Source organism: Saprolegnia parasitica (genome assembly GCF_000151545.1).
Source record: "Saprolegnia parasitica CBS 223.65 unplaced genomic scaffold supercont2.3, whole genome shotgun sequence".
Taxonomy (NCBI): Eukaryota; Oomycota; class Saprolegniomycetes; order Saprolegniales; family Saprolegniaceae; genus Saprolegnia; species Saprolegnia parasitica.
This window is the reverse complement of record NW_012156397.1, coordinates 239,050-258,303: the sequence shown is the minus strand read 5'-3', so window position 1 is coordinate 258,303 and position 19,254 is coordinate 239,050. Positions and strand designations below refer to the sequence as shown.

At 57.2% G+C, this 19,254-nt stretch overlaps 6 protein-coding genes across 6 annotated transcripts; 3 read left to right on the top strand and 3 right to left on the bottom strand.

Moving 5' to 3' along the window:
- Positions 1-1,492: 1,492 nt before the first annotated feature.
- SPRG_01321 (hypothetical protein) lies at positions 1,493-2,256 on the bottom strand. The gene has a single exon (XM_012339542.1). It carries the CDS (start codon positions 2,250-2,252, stop codon positions 1,548-1,550), a length of 705 nt encoding a protein of 234 aa, XP_012194932.1. The 5' UTR covers positions 2,253-2,256; the 3' UTR covers positions 1,493-1,547.
- Positions 2,257-4,261: 2,005 nt separating this feature from the next.
- On the top strand, positions 4,262-4,792 carry SPRG_01320 (hypothetical protein). The gene has a single exon (XM_012339541.1). The coding sequence runs from the start codon at positions 4,288-4,290 to the stop codon at positions 4,747-4,749; it is 462 nt and encodes a 153-aa protein (XP_012194931.1). The 5' UTR covers positions 4,262-4,287; the 3' UTR covers positions 4,750-4,792.
- A 188-nt stretch (positions 4,793-4,980) lies between these two features.
- Positions 4,981-6,382, bottom strand: SPRG_01319 (hypothetical protein). The gene has a single exon (XM_012339540.1). It carries the CDS (start codon positions 6,307-6,309, stop codon positions 5,239-5,241), a length of 1,071 nt encoding a protein of 356 aa, XP_012194930.1. The 5' UTR covers positions 6,310-6,382; the 3' UTR covers positions 4,981-5,238.
- A 4,308-nt stretch (positions 6,383-10,690) lies between these two features.
- On the top strand, positions 10,691-11,191 carry SPRG_01318 (hypothetical protein; the record flags this gene model as incomplete). The annotated part of the gene is made up of 2 exons (XM_012339539.1): positions 10,691-11,054; positions 11,184-11,191. 2 exons carry the CDS (start codon positions 10,691-10,693, stop codon positions 11,189-11,191), a joined length of 372 nt encoding a protein of 123 aa, XP_012194929.1.
- A 710-nt stretch (positions 11,192-11,901) lies between these two features.
- SPRG_01317 (hypothetical protein) lies at positions 11,902-12,331 on the bottom strand (the record flags this gene model as incomplete). Its single annotated transcript, XM_012339538.1, has 3 exons — positions 11,902-11,944; positions 11,994-12,138; positions 12,184-12,331. 3 exons carry the CDS (start codon positions 12,329-12,331, stop codon positions 11,902-11,904), a joined length of 336 nt encoding a protein of 111 aa, XP_012194928.1.
- A 3,105-nt stretch (positions 12,332-15,436) lies between these two features.
- On the top strand, positions 15,437-19,214 carry SPRG_01316 (hypothetical protein; the record flags this gene model as incomplete). The annotated part of the gene is made up of 13 exons (XM_012339537.1): positions 15,437-15,760; positions 15,812-16,276; positions 16,327-16,644; positions 16,691-16,960; positions 17,011-17,107; positions 17,152-17,202; positions 17,252-17,385; positions 17,437-17,620; positions 17,671-18,137; positions 18,189-18,326; positions 18,374-18,496; positions 18,542-18,703; positions 18,753-19,214. 13 exons carry the CDS (start codon positions 15,437-15,439, stop codon positions 19,212-19,214), a joined length of 3,195 nt encoding a protein of 1,064 aa, XP_012194927.1.
- Positions 19,215-19,254: the final 40 nt, after the last annotated feature.

The following is a 19,254-nucleotide window of genomic DNA, read 5'->3' as shown; positions in this document are numbered from 1 at the left end:
CTACCCCACGTCGCTGCTGGACGTTGTGCGCGCCAAGCCCGGCATCTTCCACCCCGTCAACCTCGTCGCACCGACGATCCACGCCCTCTTGCAGCGCCGGGACATTGCCCCAACCCTCTCGCTCCGAGCGTACATGCAGCTGTCGTGGCGCGGCTACGTGGCGACGAGCCCTCGCCGCATTTACATGCTGCCGCTCGCTGGTATCTTGAGCTGCGCCGCGAGTGAAGTCAAGCTCGGCCGACTGCTCACGGGCGCATACGAGCGCCATGGCGTCGTGCTCGCACCAGCGCTCGCCGACTACCTCGCGTTGGCGCCAACGGTCCGGGAGGCCGACGCCGATGCCATGTGTGCAGCGGTCATGCTCACGATCGACGCCATGTCGAGCCAGGAAGTGCAAGATCGGTTCTACATCGTCAACGGGGTCATGGCAGTCTTTGGCTATTTGCGTCGCCCGGCGGCAATGGCCGACGCGGTGGCGTCGATCGTCGCTCAATTTTACCGCCCGCCGGCGTCCCTCGAGGCGGTTCGGTTGATTTGGTACACGCTCTTCAAGCAGGTTCATGCGTCCTTTCCAGACGAGATTGACGTGCTCCGGCGGCTCGTGACCATGTGCCTCCCACCACTGCGGGCGCACTTGGCCTCGACGCCGGCGCCGGTCGCACCAAACTTTGCCAATCCGTTCTTGTTTGTGCCCTGCACGTGCCCCCAGTGCAGCGAGATCCAAGCCTTCTTGCGCGACGGGTCGGCTTCGGACTTTGAAGCCACCTACGTCCAGCCGTGCGCCAAGTTTAACGCGTACGCGGCTTCGATGGCGTCGAATCCGCGCGTCGACATTCAAATCTTTGGCGACAACACCGTCACGATCGAAAAGGCGGGGCACCGCGAGCTCGCCGACCGCCAACTGGACGAGAAATCCGTCGCGCACTTGGAGGCGGTGGCCGCGCATCTCGGGCTCACCAAGCCATCGTCGTCGTCGTCGAGTTGAGACAAATGTAGTATTTCTTAAAATGACGGGTTTGGGGATCGTTGTGTGTGGTTTTGAGGATTCGGGACGTGTCAACAAGGGATAGGGTAGCGGTCGTGGAGGAGACAAGTTGGGTGTGCTCTTTCAACGACCATGCGAATGGCCGACTCGTGATGGCGCGGACGCGCCAACAAGATGATCGTGAATGTTTGGTTGCAAAGGTCTGCTGGCGACGTCTTGTTGGTATGGCACTATCGACGCGGCTTGGAGAATAAAGACCAGGGAAACACAATAGGTACGTACCCTGGTAAAGACACTGTAGACTACATTATCGTTAAGAACGTATTGGCATGCATGAGGACTCGTTAAGCCAAGAGCTCTATCCTGAAAACTAGCGTGTATGCTAGAATGCGAGCGACGCGAGAAAGAACCTCTGGCGCTTGCAGTCGGATGGGTATCCAAGCGAGCTTGTATCCAATTCAATCCATCATGCCACCTCCTATCCATCAAGATCTCGACATGCGAGTACAGTACATGAAAAGGAAATGGATTACTAGAGTATACATGAAGAGGGGTACTGTATTTATGCTGCGTTGCGGCAGCTCAGGGAAGGAGACGAGGCAGGGATGTTGATCCAACCCAGGATCGTTTCGTTCGTCGACGCCGGCGCAATCGCGTAGCCGTCCTTCGTCACCGACGCCGCGAGTCGCCGCGAGTAGTCTTGGTCCAACGGCCACACGACGTCGTCGTGGTTTTGCTCAATAATGTCCACGTAGTCGTCGGTGACGCGCGTGATGACGGCGACGTGGCCCGTCTCCTTCATGTGCCCGCCGTGGTCCCAGATCAAGAGCGACCCGGCGCGCGGCCGCGTCGGTGCTCCGTTGTGACACCGGTCGACGGCGACCGGGCGCTCGTCGGCGACGGTGGCAAAGCCGGTCGTTGGCGCAAAAATCTCGTATGCAAAACGAATCGACGAGAACGTGACGCCGCTGCGCACGACGAGGTAGCGCCGCGCGAGCTCGACGCACTGCCACTGCAGACCCGTGAAGACGCCGTTGTGGAAGTGGACGAGGCCACGCGCCTTCTTGGGGCAGGCGGCGTTGTAGCACGAGTAGACGCTGATGTCGTCGCACACGCCGAGGATGGTACCGAAGGGGCAGCGCGTTGGCGCATTGCTGCTCGCGCAGAGCGCAGGCGTGGGCATGACCCGTGCGCTCCGAAGGCCATGCGTTGGCCACCGGCGAGCGGCGGCGCCGAGCCATCGAGCCGTTGCGTACGTCCCGATCATTTGCAAGCTGGCAATTCGACGAAGTCGGAATCTTCGGCGGGTGTTTGATTGGACATAATTCGACCAATGAAAAGGCAGGACGGGGTCGCCAGAAAAAATGAGCAAGCCGACGTCAGAGTTCCAGGCAAGTTCAAGTGACGCACGGCCGCTGACGATCGACTAGCATCCTACTAACTAGCAGTGAGCGCGTTCAGAGCTAGTCCTCATATCCATATAACGTACGGTACCACCTCCTTTTGCCGCGCCCGCGGTCATGACAGGTCGTCGCCAGCGGGCACTGCCACCGCCGACTGGAGTCGACACAGTGAGCCCAAGGCAACGACGCGTCAAAGCTTGCACCAAGGGTATACCGGTAAGGTTTTACAACCTTGCGAGTGGTACAACTCTGGCTGCATCATTGCAGTACATGCACGATGTGTCTTTGAGGGCTATCGGTGCTGGCTGTCGGTGCATGGGGCCGGGACGAAGCGCAGCCGTCTCATAATCCGCCAAGTGCGCAAGGGAACAGGATGAGCGTCGTGCTGGGCGCCAACAATGAGTGGTGTGTGGTTGAAGTTGGCGCTAAGTACAGTGCAGTAAGTCGAGTTGGGCTTAACTCAAACACATAGCTCAACGTATCGCGCACCATATCATCGATCGCTGCTGAAAGGCATCGCCATTGACTTACCAACTGCTAAGGATGACACGGTAGCTTGACCTTGGTTCCGAAGTGCAGTTTTACGCGTTTTTGGGTCAAAATCCACCGGCTTGCACTGGACGAGAAAATGACATCTCGACATAAGTCCTTTGCCTCAATGTGCTGAGGGCGTCGCTCGCAAGGCTCGTTGGTCCGTTCGGACGTCGGTTCGGCGCGATTTCGAGAGGCGTCTCCGACTCGATTGCTTTTCCACGCTCAAGCAACGAGCGACGTGGATAAATGTAGGAGGGACCTACCCCTGGCTTTGAAAGGTAGGAATGTCATTGTATAAGGTAACCTGGATTCTCGCTCGTACCGGTAACGTTACTGCGGCCGCTGCATGGACTACTCGGCAGTGCATATTAGTACCCGCTTTCTGCTCTCTGGTTGTTCCGTTTTGGTTTGGAGCCGCTGCGCACTCGGCACTCGTGCCTGCGACCAAGAGACGAGCGTTTGCAACGTCCTGCGCGTTGTCAGATCTTTCTCTCAGCGCAAGAGGTAAGCCCTATCGACCATGCCGGATACGGCATGTACAAATTGGTCTCCCCAACTCGTGTTCCGCCGAGGCTTGACCGTGCGGGATTAGTGGGAAGGCTTCACGAGCTGCAGGTCATTCAAGTAGCTAGTCGCTGGACCACATAGAAAACGAAACCCTAGGGTAATTCCGGAACCGGTTATACACCGCCTGACCAGATACGACATGTAGTACGTAATGTCTGTCAAACACGGCTGCGTGACCTCCAGCGTGACCTCGTGCATGGATGTTCTGAGCGATCGATCGATCGATTGATCGGTGGAGTGTGCCAGGAGTAATAGGTATATTCTGGTGGCCCGTTCCACCCACACCAAGGCGTGTCACCAATCGAAGCAACCATCCTTTCTACCCGGTACTGAAACGGTGGCAGATCGTCCTCGAGTGAGATCCCTGCAAAGAATGGTGCTGCGATCGCATGCGCGATGTACACGCAGCCATACCTACCTACACTACGACAAGGAGGACAAGAAAGTGGACTGGCGACATATCCAGCGTGCGGCCATCCTCTTGCGTGACACGGTGCCTCCTGGTCGGCCGGTCCCGCGGAAGCGATGAAACAAGCCCGGGCCGCTGCAGGAGTCGAACCCACCGCGTCCTTCCTCGGCACCAAAATCAATGGTGCTAATAGGACGTTCACGGCTCCTCGCGCGCTAGCGGTACCAGGCAGTGGCGTTGGCATCCATTCCAATGTGCACTGGATGCTTCCGTGTCAAAGTCCATGCGGCTTCTTTGCCGTTGCACTTGGGTCAGCTGGCGCATCTGGCTCTTCGCAACACACTCTGCCGTTCATTTCATTGTTCAATTGACCACCTCGCCACTACACCATGAAGTACCTTAGCCTGTTCCTTGTCGCGGCCGCCGTTGCCGCACAGACGACGCAGCCCTCGGTGACGACGCGGGCGCCCAACACCTCAGTGGTGCCGGTGACGACCGTGGTGCCGGTGACGAGCGCAGTGCCAACGACAACGAGCGCCACGACTAAGACACCGGCGCCGGCCAACAAGACGACAACGGTACCTACGACAACGGTTGCACAGACAACGACCGTCGTCGCCAACACGACGGCGCCCGTGACGACAGCGGTCGCGACCCCGAACGTGACGGCAACGACCGAACCCGTCGTTGTGACCGACGCGCCGACGGATGCCCCGACCGATGCGCCGCTCCCGACGGCCACCAAGAAGAAGAACGCCACTACAACCGCGCCGCCGTCGGCTGCCACGTCCATCTCGATCATGTCGGTGGCGTCGGTTGTCATGGCCTTTGTCGCCGCCACCTTGATGTAGAGTCGCACCTTATCCATCGACGAATGTATGCATATGCTTGTGTCTTGTCTGTCTGCTTCCTTCCGGTCAACCCACGATTGTCCAAAGAGCCAGGGCGTGGGAGGTTGTGTGATGCGTTGAATGATGACGTCATCCATCTCGGGTCTGCATTGCTCAGCATTTATCTGGTCGACGGCACAGGGATGTTTCATGTTCACTCTAGTGCAAGCATGAAGCAAGCCAGCGGCACTTCACTTCAAAAATTATACTAGAGCAGTTGTCGAAGTATTGAAATTGCACTTTACACTGAACGGTTTTTGGGGACTTTCGAAGCATGTTGTGCCGTACGCAGAATGCCTGCTCGACAGAGTGTCCCAGAGAGCGTACTAGCCTTTCTAGGCGTGTCGCTGTACCCGACGTTTGACGCCTTTCCGACCGAGTTGAGAAAGCCAATGCAAGACGATGCGCCGATTGCATCGCGTTCCGGTCCCGCACCGTCGTAGGGCACAGCTACTTCCGGCGCGACGCCGTCTTGGTGGGCGGCGGTGGTCCGTTCTTGAGTGCAATGGCCCAGGAAAGCACGGGTGCGATTGACGCCTCGTCGTCGCCAATGCGATAGGCCATGTGCCCCGCAAAGAGGAAGGCCTTGTGCAGAACGCCATTGTCGTCGATCGTCGCGTCCACAGTAAGGTATCCCGGTGGAATATCCTCCGTGTCGACGTACGGATAGTCGTGCGACGTGTCACTAGATCGCGCCGGTTTCTTGTCGGCTTGCCACTGCCCGTCGCGGTCAAACACACAGAACGCGCTGATCCAGCCCGTGATATAGGTCGGTCCCGACCCGCCAGGGATTTTGGTGCAAATGGAGTTCCAGAAATCCGTGTCATGCGCGCCTTGGGCCGCCGCGACGCACTGATCAACGATGCGGCGTAGCATGGTCGCCCAGCGTGCCAAGCGCGGACCAAACGACCCGAGCCTCTCGAGACGGCGCCGCACGTCCTCCCAGTCGCGGGTCGTACCGAGAAGCGTCACATTGGGAATGCCACACCGGAGCACGTACTTGTACGAGAAGAACGACTTCATCGTGGCCATGAGCACGACGCTACCGACGATGACGTCGTCGTCGGTTGTTGTCGAGAAGGACGGGAGGATCCAGTCTTTAAGGCTCGGGTCGACGAGGTGCGCCTCCATGTGCGTGACCATTTGAGTCGAGAGCGCGCCAAAGTCGACCGAGTACAGCGTGCCGATCGCCTCGACCACGAGCTCCTTCGAGCCGTCGTGGGCCACCAGCGATTGCCGAAGGTCGTTGGCGTTGGCGTTGACAAACAAACCAAACTGCGTCATGATGGCCAGCCAAAGATCGTCCGGTCGCAGGACGAGGTCGTGGTGATGGCAGTACGCTTCAAGGACGCCATGCACAAAGCCGTGCGTCGACGCGACGACGGGCTCGAGCACCGTGGCTTGCACAATGTCGCCGCAGCTTTCGTTGGAAAATTCTTCAAGTGCCGTCGCTGGCTGCTGCGCCCGGGGCACCACCTTGCAGCGGCTGCGCTCCGTGTTGGCGACGGCGAACGTGACCATGCGTATAGGACTGTGCTAAGTTGTCGGCAGCAATTGGAGAGCAAGAAATCTGTCGATCGCGCACGGGAAAACGTCGATTTTCGATGCATAGCGTCGCGCACGTAGATTCATTGAAGCGGAGCAAATTGGCGCAAGTCGAAACGATCTTTTCACGAAGCGGCGTATTTTGCGAGGCTGTCGTAGAGCTAGCATTCTAGATTTCGACGCCTACTAAGCAACCCGCCTCACCTCACCCGAGGTCATGGCAGTAATGAAGGCATTACGCCCGTTGCCTCCTGAGCAAGCTCGCCATTGTGAAAGACCTGGATCGTACTGTACGACCAGTTGCTCAAAACGCTCGAAGGAGCCCCGCCACAACGAAGGGACCATTGATCGCGCGTTTCAAGCGTCGAACTTCCCTCTTCCTTTTTCCTCTCCTCTTCAATTTTAAAAAGCACAAAGTGCTATCTCCCCACATCCTAAAGGGTACTCGCCTTGCGTTTCCGATTGGGTGCGATTTACATGTTAATCATGCGCGGATTATGGTGGAAAATTGCGGGGCGCCAAAAACGGCCAAAACGGTGGAGAAATGCCCGGAAATTGGCCGTTATTACCCTTCCCCGACCCCGCGAAAGCTATTTCAAGGGCTAGAGTGTCGGCTCGGTGTTGCTACGCGCGATTTTCCGCGCCTTTTCTGTCGTTTTGACGCCCCGCGCAATTTACCCACCAAAATTCGCGCAAGTTTATATAACACTAGATAGTGAATTTGCCTACCCTTTTAGTCACTTGAGCATGTTTGTATTGAATGGAGGTGTGGTGTGGATGGGAGAGTTCTCGCAATGCTTTAGAGACCATTGCTGTTCGGATGATGCGAAATTGATCAAGTTGCTCATGCTCGGATGCGCTAAGCACTCGTACCAGTAAATTGGTCGAGGAGCATGTTCATGCAATTCCGGTACCGTGCATGGGATACCGGGAAATTACCGGTGCTGGGCGAAAAGCCGCTCTACGACGTTTGTATCCTTGTTGCAACTCAGTAATAAACGGGTGTCTTCGCACCGTATGAATCGAGCTCGCCGTCGTCTCTGCGATCCAGCCGACCATCGTCAAAGCCGCGACGCTCCATGGCGTCGACCTGCCACGACCAACCTGACGTGGACGATGTAGACCGAGTCCGTAACTACAGCTCTCTACCGGGAGAACTGGTTGGACCAAAGCGGTTGTTCGTGGGCCAGCGGCGACGGCACCGGAAGCGACCTCGGCCCCACGCGAATTTCGAACCAGTACTTGAGCATGAACTTGAACCGGTCGGGCACTGCCTTTGACGTAAGCAGGCGCCGGGGGAGCGGCGGTCGGCGAAGGCGAGGTCGGCAAAGTTGCCCACGGCGCGCAGGCGTTGGCAACGACAGCCATGCTTGGTGACGACCAGGCCGGGACCGGGGACGTCGTGAGTGCGGCCTGCATGTAGCGTAGGGAGTGGCCACGGTGACACATGCGCACTTCGTTCGGGTCAGTCGTGCTCACGTCGGCGAGCTATAGTCTATATATCAACGAGTTCCGCGTTATCTTCCTTACAAAGAGTTCGCATATCTAGTGGTTTGCCTGAATGCGTGGGAGTTGGCACCAGCACTTGGTCGTTGGCAGTAAGCTGCGCACGGAGAGATCCATCCCGTGGTGGACCCCACTCGCCGAGGGATATCTCGCGCGAGGTCGTACGCAGGCTCCTGTAGCTGGAGTATGCGCCGGTAAATGATGTTGACATAGTGAAAGGCCACCGAGATGCGGAGATGCTTGACCCAGAGGTCGTGCACGGCCTCTAGATGGCATACTCTATGCGCACGGACGATGGTCAAGACCGGGATCACTCAAGCCCAGCACGTCCACATCTTGATGCTCGCCGCCGCCCCGATGGAGACGCTCGCGACAAGAACTCAACGCCTCATCCAAGCGGTGACGGCAAAGTGCCGCAGCCGTGACCTCGGCCCACACGTGACGCCGAACGACAAGTTGCTCGGCTGGTTCGCTACGACTGTAGACGCCTTCACGTGTGGCCCCGTGCCCAGCCCGACTTCCAAGCCGCCATGGCTGGTTCGACTCCACAAGATTACCAAGCCGTTGACCCTGACGACGCCCGCCGAAGCCCGCCGACGTCGTGCCCCGCCAAGGACGCGCTTGCAGCTACCGACCCGCCACCTGGGCGTCGATGAAGACTTCTACGAGGCGCCTGCTGCCGCAGCCGAGCTCCGACTACCCGACGTCATATGACCCAAGTACGCTGACTTCGTCTGCCAAGTGATGCTCCGCACAGAGCGTCCGCGCGGTCAAGCGCCACCTCCGCTACGCACCGGTGCGCAGGCTTTATGGGTGTTTCGGTTGTGACCGGAGAGACTCAAGGATGATCAAGCAAGCATCCTTGAGCCTTGTTCCGTCTGCGCGTCTTATCACCATGACCCCCTTATACATGGCAAACCCACGCCTCTACGGTCCTTCCTCAAGGTATCCACTAGAGTTTGGTCTTAGTCCTAGTTTGCCTAGGGGATAGTTTCTCGCGGTACGCGTGAAGCTGGGTTTTGTGCCAAGCAAGGGCGCCATCTTTAACCGCCATGCCAAACCGCCAAGATGGCGGCAGCTCTACCAGCTCTCTTATTACAGCAAGGCGCAACCGCCGAGGTCGAAGATCAAGCCTGCTCGTCCAGCTCCAAACCTCTTTGCTACTTAACGCTCTCTTAACCCACCCACCAGTCCCTTCTTGGGTGGCGGTGGCCCCGTTCGTCTCCCCCATGCACTGGCGTCTATAGCCTAGGGAACGAAATACGGTGAATCTTTGGGTCTCATACAAGTCTCGGAGCTGGTGGACGGATCACGTACTAGTACGAATTAGTGCGGTCGCTGCAAAAGACTGCGCGGTGAGCGGAAATGAATGTGCATTGAACAGAAACGTATGTGCAGTCGACGTGTCAGATTATATGTACTCGTCACGTGGGTACTCACTAGCAGCTCAGATTTTATTTGTGTTCAGAATGAGAGCAATAATTTGACAGGATGTTTGCACTCTCGGTACCAATCAACACATCCAGAAATATCTGATTAGCAGTTTGACGCGTTCTTGAGTCAAATTCACCCAGATCCTACCACCGGTTTGCACTGGACGAGAAAATGACATCTCGACAAAAGTCCTTTGCATGTCTCCATGTGCGCTGACGGGGCGTCGCTCGCAAGGCTCGTTGGTCCGTTCGTACGTCTGTTCAGCGCGATTTCGAGAGGTATTTCCGATTCGATTGCTTTTCCACGCTCAAGCAGCGAGCGACGTGGATAGGAGGGACCTACCCCTGGCTTTGAAAGGTGGGAATGCTATTGTGTAAGACAACCTGGATTCTCGCTCGTACCGGTACTGTGATCGCTGCACGATCGACTCGGCAGTGCATGTTAGTACCCGCTCTCTGCTCTCTGGTTGTTCCGTTTTGGCTTGGAGCCGCTGCGCACTCGGCACTCGTGCCTGCGACAAAGAGACGGGCGTTTGCAACGTCCTGCACGTTGTCAGCGCAAGAAACAAGCCCCATCGACCTGCCCATCGACCATGCCGGATACGACCTGTACAAGTATACTCGTACGTAATGTCTGTCGAACACGGCTGCGTGACCTCCAGCATGACCTCGTGCATGGATGTTCTGTGCGATCGATCGGTGGAGTGTTGTTGTTGAACTGAGTTATATTACATGCAATTATAAAGATATGGTGGACTTCCTAATGCGCTCGTGAGGCGTGGCCGGTGCGTCAGCGAGGAGCATTAGTGGTCGTGATTCAAGACTGTGCGAGGGACCAGGTAGCGTGCACACCAATGGTCGTCGCGGAGAGCGGCCAGCGACGCGTCAAGAGATGGTACCGTCGATCAGTGTAGTGTGCCAGGGATAATACCGGTAGGTGTATTCTGGTGATCTTCGCCCGTTTCAGATCCCCGCAAATCAATCGTGCTGCGATCGCATGCGCCATACATGTAGCCATCCATACTTGCACTAGGACATGGCTGACTTTCAGTTCAATGTCTTACCGGTAAATTATATTGAAGTAGACTCACTTCAACGACAAGGCTGACAAGGCGGAGAAAAGGTACATTGGTGACATATCCAAGGAGCGGCCGTCCTCTTACGTGAGCATCCATTCCGCCGTGCACTGGATGCTTCCGTGTCAAACAAAGCCCACGCGGCGCCGTTGCACTCAAGTCAGCTGGTGCATCTGGCTCCTTGCAACACAATCTGCCGTTCATTTCATTGTTCAATTGACCAACTCGCCACTACACCATGAAGTACCTTAGTCTGTTCCTTGTCGCGGCCGCCGTTGCCGCACAGACGACGCAGCCCTCGGCGCCGATGTGGGCGCCCTACGCACCCCGGAGGAGCCGGTGATGACCGTGGAGCCGACGACGACCGCGGTGCCGACGATATCGAGTGCGACGACCAAGACGCCGGCGCCGGCCAACAACACGACGACGGTGCCTACGACAACGACCGTCGTTGCCAACACGACCCCGAGCGTGACGACGGTTGTTGCGACCCCGAACGTGACGACAGTGGTCCCACCGACAACGAATGTGACGACCCCGAACGTGACGGCGACGACCAAGCCCATCATCGTGACGACAGCGGTTACGACCCCGAGCGTGACGGCGACGGCCAAACCCGTCGTCGTGACCAACACACCGACGAATGCCCCGACCAACGCACCGGTACCGACGGCCACCAAGAAAACGCCCCTGCAACCGCGCCGCCGTCGGCTGCCACGTCCATCTCGATCATGTCGGTGGCGTCGGTTGCCATGGCCTTTGTCGCCGCCAACTTGATGTAGAGCTGCACCTTATCAGTCAAGAAGGATTGTTCTCGCCGACTTCTTTAGTCTAGACTGGTAAGCCAGCCCGTAGGTCCTGGTTCGAGTCCCGGAGAGAGCCCTACTTTCTGATGTCGCCGCCAACTTGATGTAGAGCTGCACCTTATCAGTCAAGAAGGATTGTTCTCGCCGACTTCTTTAGTCTAGACTGGTAAGCCAGCCCGTAGGTCCTGGTTCGAGTCCCGGAGAGAGCCCTACTTTCTGATTATATCCATCGACAAATATAGGCATATGCTTGTGACTGATCTTTTGTTGTTAAATTGAGGTTTCTCTGTATTTTACGGTAAGGGTCCTATTTCTAGAGCCGTACTACCTCCAACCTATTTCCGGTAGGCACGATTTTCCGGCATATGCCGTTTTCATCTTGCATCTTCCATGTGTTCTCTGTGGCACTCTCAACGAGAGTGGCCTTATAATGGTGTCCGTCTTCAGTGACATTCGTGTCCGGATGGGGGGAGTCCGGATAGAAAAATCGGCGCGTCGGGATTCAAACAGGCGACCTCGGGAGGCAGACAAGACACAAGGGGGCGCCGTCCCCCCTCGAGACTTGTCTGTCTGTTCTCGCTCGGTCAGCCCACGATTGTCCAAAGAGGCAGGGCGTCGGAGGTTATGTGATGCGTTGAATGATGACGTTATCTGTCTCGTGTTTGCATTGCTCAACATATGGTCGAAGGCAGGGGGTGTTGCAATCTATGATGCGATCACGGAGGTCGAGAAATGCGAGCACGCGGATCAAATGACGGCACGGCATATGCAGCTGACGTAATACAGGCCGCTGCTCGACCGCGAGATGTTGTAACGCTTTCTTCTTCTGGTCCGCGTACTCCTTGGCGGCATACGGCGTCAGTTTGCGTGTCTGGTCCATATCCTCGACCTCGGAGACGCGCTTCGAGACCGTTGTCATGGTGTCCTCCATGATGATAAAGAGGGCAGCAAATGGGAGGTTGAACCAGACGCCATTGTGGATGTCTACGAAAAGTTGCGATAGTGGATGGAGTTGTACATGTACTGTACTTTTCGCATTGTCGGACTCCACGAAATTTGACGAGCGCACACCGAAAAGGCTGCGCTTGTCCGGATGGGCGGCGGTGCTCAAGTTCCCGTGTACGGTCCACTTGACCGGCTTGAGGGCTCTGAGGTAGTCAGCGGCCCGGGTAACCATCCGTGAAGTTCGTTGACGGCGCTCGTGTAGTCGTTAGCTGACGTGGCGCCTTGGATCTTCCAGACCGCGTTGTCGAGTAACACACCCTTGTGACCAAAGGCGGAATGCACGTTGCGGTCGATCGAGGCTCCAAACGACACAAACGCACGAAAGAAGCGACCACCAGTGTCGAACTCGAGCTCGACGTGGGATTTGAGATTATCTTCCTCGAAAGAGCGAAGCAGCCAAGGCAGGAAGGCGTAGCTTGCATCTCCTTAACGTATCACGTTGAAAGCTCCATACAGTGTTGAGTGATGCATACCATTGCCATTTGCGACTCCAAGATCTGCTTCTTAGCGCGAGAAATTGCTGCTGGTCGACTGACAAAGTCGCCCGGTTAATATTAAATTCTAGCGGATTATCGATGAAATTCTAGCGGATCTAAATCTGAGTGAAATTCTAGCGGATTTTCGATAATTCGTACCTTCGAGTAAGAATTGTCGAATGCAGTGTAATACAAACAAGATATGGATAAAATGCATCCATATATTAAGTGCTCAGTGCCGATAGCGGGATGCGGTGGTCACACTGCAAATATCAAACGGCGCACATGCTGGATGAACTCGATTGATGTCACCTTGATGCTGAGATTGTCTGAAGCTTCGACGAGAGACGCCAAGTCCTCGACGCCGAGTACTTCATTGCGGCCACCGACGATCGTGACCTCCCACTTGATATTGTCGGACCTGGTGGTATGTTATCCGGAGATATTCAGGTCCGGGTCCGAATGGGTCTCGGACCTGGTACCCATATACCTAAATATGTCATATAGCAGACACCAATGATGTGATAGCATGTCATGGATATGGGGTCGAGTATCGTGTGTTGGGGCCATCAGCTTGAGCTGCATCAAGGGCGCTTGCTGGTTCCTCCCCTCCTCATCATGGGATGCTCGACGGTACGAGACACATGCATGTTCATGGAAGGTACTGTAATGTATTGAGGAGTTCATAGAGCACATGAGTCCAAGGCCAGAGGCGTCAAGTAGATATACAGTCAAGTAAGTGATTGCGACCGTCTCAAATGGGTTTGGAGGCTTCGTCAATGAAAGTAGAGTCGCATAGGCGCAAGCCCAGAGGCGTCGAGTGAATATGTAGATGTGTAAACGATAGCGACCAATCCCGTTGGGAGTTGGAAGCTTCGTAGATGCACGGAGGCGCATTGCGCTGCCTCATAGTCATCGTTCCGTAGACATAGGCCCAGGGGCTGAGTATCAGACGCAACCGTTCCGTGAGGACTTGGTTGTCTCGTCATTGTCGGTTCGACGGCTCCTTGCGGGTGACGACGTTCTCACGACACGCGTCACGGTACCACGGCGTGTCGTTGATAGCCTTCGTGACGTCAACCGTCACGGTCGCTCGCAGGGCGACAGCATCGACGACTCCATCGTAATGTTTGTCGTCCTTGGCGACGTTGTGGTCATGAGTAACGGTGCCATGACTGTCGGTGTCGACGTCGTGACCGCGGTGCCCGAGCCGTGGCTGCCGACGTCGCATCAGCGTTTCATCGATGTCGCGGCTGTCGACGTACTAGTACAAGCAGTCGGCGTCGCAGCAGTTGGCGCCGCAACGGCGTCGCATCGGTGTCGTAGCAGTCGGCTTCGACCTCTTGTATACCGTCTCGTAGAGGCATCGTCGGCGTGATGTAGCTCGTTGGGAACAGCGTCGTTGCTTACCATGCAGTAACCATCGTGGGAGCAGTCGAGGCCGGTGTCACCGTCGCGGGAGCAGTCGAGGCCGCTGTCACCGTCGTGGGAGTGTTCCACGGGTTGCAGCTAGCCATGGACATGTTAAAATTACGTGACTTCTCATCGAGGATCGTACCCTGCAATACGCTGAAGCCATTCTGGAGCGACCACGCCTTCATATACATTTAACACTATTTGCGTGTGCTCCATCTTGATTCGCAGGCTTTATTCAGCATTTCGACCAATCCCGTCGAGGTAGTAACCTTTTTCAATATAGGCTCGCAAGGTAGTAACTTTTGCAAATATTGGGTCAAAAGTAGTAACTGTTAAAAAAAACTCGGGGTGTTGCTTGTTCATTCTAGTGCAAGCGTGAAGCAAGCCAGCGGCACTTCAGTTCAAAATTCTACTAGAGCAGTTGTCGAAGTATTGAAATTGCACTTTATGCGCCGATGGCATTCGTTCCGGTCCCGCACCGTCGTAAGGCACATCTACTTCCGGTGCGACGCCTTCTCGGTGGGCGGCGGTAGTCTGTTCTGGAGTGCAATGACCCAGGAAAGCACGGGTTCGATTGACCAATCATTCGTGTGCAAAGCTTCAACACATCGGCAAAGTGTGGACGACCAGCAGCAGCATCCATTACCGTGCGCTGCTACTTGTCATAACGCTTTTCAGTCTACTGGCGATCGCGGCGACCATAGTTGCCCAAACAGCAGAACCTACGGTGACGACGACGCAGGCACCGAGCTCGGCGACTGGTGCACCACGGACGCCGACCCTGCCCGTCACGATGATCGCTACACCGCTGACCCCAGCCCCGCCAGTGAAATCAACAGCTGCACCACTGACACCGGTGCTGCCCACAACGACGACACTAGCCGAACGGTGATCATGCCGGTACCAACCAACACAACAATGTCGAGTGCGACGATCACGGTGATACCGGTTGCGACCACCGACGGATGTTACCTTCAAGGTCACGCCGTGGTCATCGAATGTACTGCTACCGCCAGTCTCCAAGCGACCAACGACGCCAACGACGGCGACACCCTCGGCCGCGTAGTCAATCTCGGTCTTGACTCTGGCATCCGCAGTCTCGGTTACTGTGGTTGCGACCATTGTTCACGTATGTGACACGACATGGTGCAAGTTGCGACTCGTGTCGACATATTGCATTTCGCGCATCAACGCGCATCTCAACTAAGACTCCATACATCAACATAGACCTGTTGGCACAGGTCTATCCACGAACCTTAAGACAATGTCGTCGTGCAACTTATATTGTTGACGACCTTTCCAAAGTAGTGAATCTTGGAGAGGCGCGATCTTGTCATATCCGGATACGCGCGACCAGCTCGACGGGCCGCATCGTGGATCGACCGATGGACATCACGCTCCTGGGATCGGCCAAGTACGTCGAGGACCGGTACAAGGACCTGAAGCGAAAGCGGCCGGACGACAAGGAGCAAGCGCCGGCATCCGAGGCGGCGCTGGTCGGTGGCATCTCGGCGGCGAAGCGCTACGAAGCTCTCTTGTCGCCGTCGCCGAGCCCGTCGGTCGTCGCAGCGCTTGACCAAGGTGCGCTTGTCTCGACGCTCGACGACCTCGAGCACATGTGGCCCATGACGCAACTCGAGAAGAAGCAGACGGTGCTGTACCTGCTTCTAGATCAACTGGCGAACGCCGATGCCAAGGACGTCCCGACGGTTTGGACGTCGCTCGTCCTTTCTGCAGATTTGAACATGGTGGGTGTGTAGAAGCGATCGCCTGCTGCGCTGCCACTGCCCGAGGACGAGACCGACGCGTGCGAGTCACTGCCACTCTCGACGCAAATGGCCGTCAAGCTCTTCTTCAAGCTGCTACAATCCGTGCGCAGTCGTAGCACCGCGAGCGGCAACTTTGCGCCGCTCGGACGCCTCATCGAGCAAGTCCCGGCCATGCTACTGGACATGCCGCCGCTGGCACTGGCGCCAGAGCCAGGTACCAGAAGTCCGACGGTCTTTGAGGAGATGTTTGGCACGATTGTGGTCGCGCTGCCGCAGCTCGCAGACGTCGGACCCAGCATCTCTGCACTTGTTGGCCTTAGCATCAAGCGGGGCCGGCTCGAGCACCTCCTTCTCGTGCTCAAGCGGCTCTTGGGCATGGATCCAACGGTATCGTTGCCATCTACTGTCGGTGTCTTTCTTCGAGAACTTGTCACCGCCGTCGCGCAGCCCACCGAGGTAGCTCTTGTGCAATTCGGTCGACGGTGCTACGACGGGAGACGACGTAGGCGACCGCCGAGACTGCGACGTCAACCGGTATGCTCATGAGTTTTGGAAAAGGCGACCACGGCAAGCTCGGCCACGGCAGCTGCACGCACACAGGGTGCGCCGACGGCCGCTGTACCGAGAACAAAACAACGCCGATGGTCGTCGAGGCGACGCGCGACATCACCTTTCGCAAAATTGACTCGCTCTCGACCCACAGCGTTGCCATCACCATAAACGGCGAGCTCATGTCGTGGGGGAACGGCGACAAGTACCGACTCGGCCACGGCGACGCTGCCAAGGAGTATGCACCGCGCCTCGTGGATGCCTTTCGAGACAAGGTTCGACGATCTTCTCGGTCTCGTTTGATACAAACAATATGTCTAGCCGCGCGTGCAGGATGTGGCCTGTGGCCTCGGGCATACCGTTGTGCTGCTTGTGAATGGTGACGTGTACGCTTGGGGCAACGGCGGCAACGGACGCCTCGGACTCGGTGACACGTCCGATCAAATGCAGCCGTGCAAGGTCGCGCTGCCCGACGAGCTTGTCGAGAAAGAGAGTGACGCGTGGCTCGTCAGCGCCGTCTTTTGCGGTGCGTCGCACTCGCTCGCGGTGACCAAGCACGGCCACCTCTTTGCGTGGGGCAAAAACAACCAAGTCGATTTTGTATTCGTTTTGAACATGGACATTGAGATTTAGGTTCGTAGGGCCAGTGCGGGGTGGGCCACACCAACGACGAGCTGCGACCGGCGCATGTCTCGTACTTTGACGAAGCCGACATGCGTGTCTCGACGGTCGCCGGAGGTTGAACCGAAACCACATCATGTCTTGTGCGATGGTCATTGTAGGCTGGGAACACACGCTCATGTGCACAACCGACGGCAAGGCGTTTGCCTGCGGTTCGAGTCCCATTAACGTACTGCCTTGTATTCATCTAGAAAGTACTAGGTTGCGGCTATAAAGACAGTCGGCGCGCGGGGCTTCCACCTGTCTTGGGCCTTGGCATCAACGATACGGACCGGCGCACCAAACCAACCCAGATTCCAAATTTGGACCAGTGTGTCGCTGTGGCTTGTGGCTGGGTACGCGCTGTCGCGCCACATATTTTCTAGTATTTTATAAAACCCGACTAGGACCACTCGCTCGCGATAACAAAAGACGGCAGTGTGTTCACGTGGGGCTCGGGCTCGAATGGCAAGCTCGGTCACGGCGACGAAGAGAACCGCGATGTGCCAACCCCAGTGCTTGGACTTAGCGGCAAGGTGGTTCGGGACGTCCGCGCGGGCTGCGAGCATACGACCGCGATCACCGCGTCCGGTACTTGGTGTTGGCGGCTTGCGGGATGGGGCCAACGGTTCGGCGGTTAGGGGAGATGTACACGTGGGGACACAGTGACAGCGGGCGGCTTGGCCACGGCGACAACGTCACGCGCAAGACGCCATGCTACGTCGAAGCGTTTGCGTGGCAAGGCGTCCGGCCGGTCGCCATTGCTGTCGGTGACAAGTACAATCTCGTTCTCGTCCAACCCGTCGGCGACGACATCGAGTCATCGAACCAAGTGGTTGATGCGGACGCGACACCGGCACCGGTGGCCGCCGACAACGACGCCGATACGATGGCAACCACGGCGTGGACCGTCGGGGCCGTGCAAACTACAATGCTCGAACAGCTGCACCGCCTCGCCCACGCGTACGTGCCGCGCGAGAACGCGGCGCTTGTGGAGAAGCTTCGGCAGGTGCACACGCACCCGACACCGTTGCCACCGTCGCTGGCCTACGCCGTCGACGTCTCGGCCAGCACCTTTGAGCTGCTCCTCGATATCTTGCTCCTGGATGTACACAAGGCCAAGGTGTCGACGACGCTCGGTTGCGTGCATCTGATACAGGCCAATCTGCTGCGGTTCTTGAGCTGCGCGCACGTCACGCTGCCGTCGCCGCTGCTCACGAAGCTGCATACTGCACTCCAGACGCTGGCGACGACCATGGATGGAGAGATTGCCGTGGCCGCCGCGACGGCGCTCAAGGTATGTCCATGCGTCTGGCTTTTGTAGCTGCTCTACACGGCGGGTAGATTGGTTTTTCGTGCTTTTACGCGTCGCCGGCCGCCCAGCATGCGCTGTTCTGGGACCTCTTACTGGTGCCCGAAGCGTCGCATTCGGTGCTCTTGGATGCTCTCGTCGACCCGCTGTGCCAGGTATTTGTTGGTGTTGAAGGCGGACGCAGACTCGGACTTGCGTAGGATCACGTCGTGTTGGGTCTCATGGGCCGCCTCTTTGGACAGCTAGGTAGCCACACGTGTGCGATCGACGCTGGCGGCGCGGATGCCTCGACACCAACCGTCGCCGATTTTCTGACGCTCTTGCTGCGTCTCATCACGAGCTGTGTCGAGACGCGTCCAGAAGTACGGTGCTGTTCTTGTAGCTCATCAAATCATCGATGCCTGACGGTAGACGTCGACGTGGCCACTGCAACAACGGGTGCTTTCGGTGCTGCAGACTCACTTGTTTGCGTGCTGGCACGCGCCACGTGTCTACTGCATCGACTGCGTCGGCGCGGTCCTTAGGCCGTACCTCGAGAGCCTCTTTAGTTGCTGTCTCGGCTTGCTCAAGACGGTGCACAGAGGGCTGCTGAAAGACAGCGACCTCTCGACGCTGCAGCCATCCTTCTTCCACGCACTCGCGCCGCTCGCGATCGAGTGCTGCTGCGTCTCGCGCGTCCGATCCAGCGAAGCGTTTTGCCTCCGCCTGCTCCCGACGCTGCTGCCGATGCTCAAGCTACTGGACGAGATCGCCTACAAGGCCACCCAAGACCACCGGTCGAGCAACCAATCGCCGAGCATGGACCTGACGTGGATCAGTGAGGTACGTCTCGCGGCTTGTGCTCGCACTCTCATGACGAACGACCGGGTGTAGCTCGAGAATGCATTGGCGCAGCTTGTCGGACGGTACACGA

What these genes read in the sequence shown, in the direction of transcription:
- SPRG_01321 (XM_012339542.1), bottom strand. Translation starts at nt 2,252, where the DNA reads ATGATCGGGACGTACGCAACGGCTCGATGGCTCGGCGCCGCCGCTCGC.
- SPRG_01320 (XM_012339541.1), top strand. Translation starts at nt 4,288, where the DNA reads ATGAAGTACCTTAGCCTGTTCCTTGTCGCGGCCGCCGTTGCCGCACAG.
- SPRG_01319 (XM_012339540.1), bottom strand. Translation starts at nt 6,309, where the DNA reads ATGGTCACGTTCGCCGTCGCCAACACGGAGCGCAGCCGCTGCAAGGTG.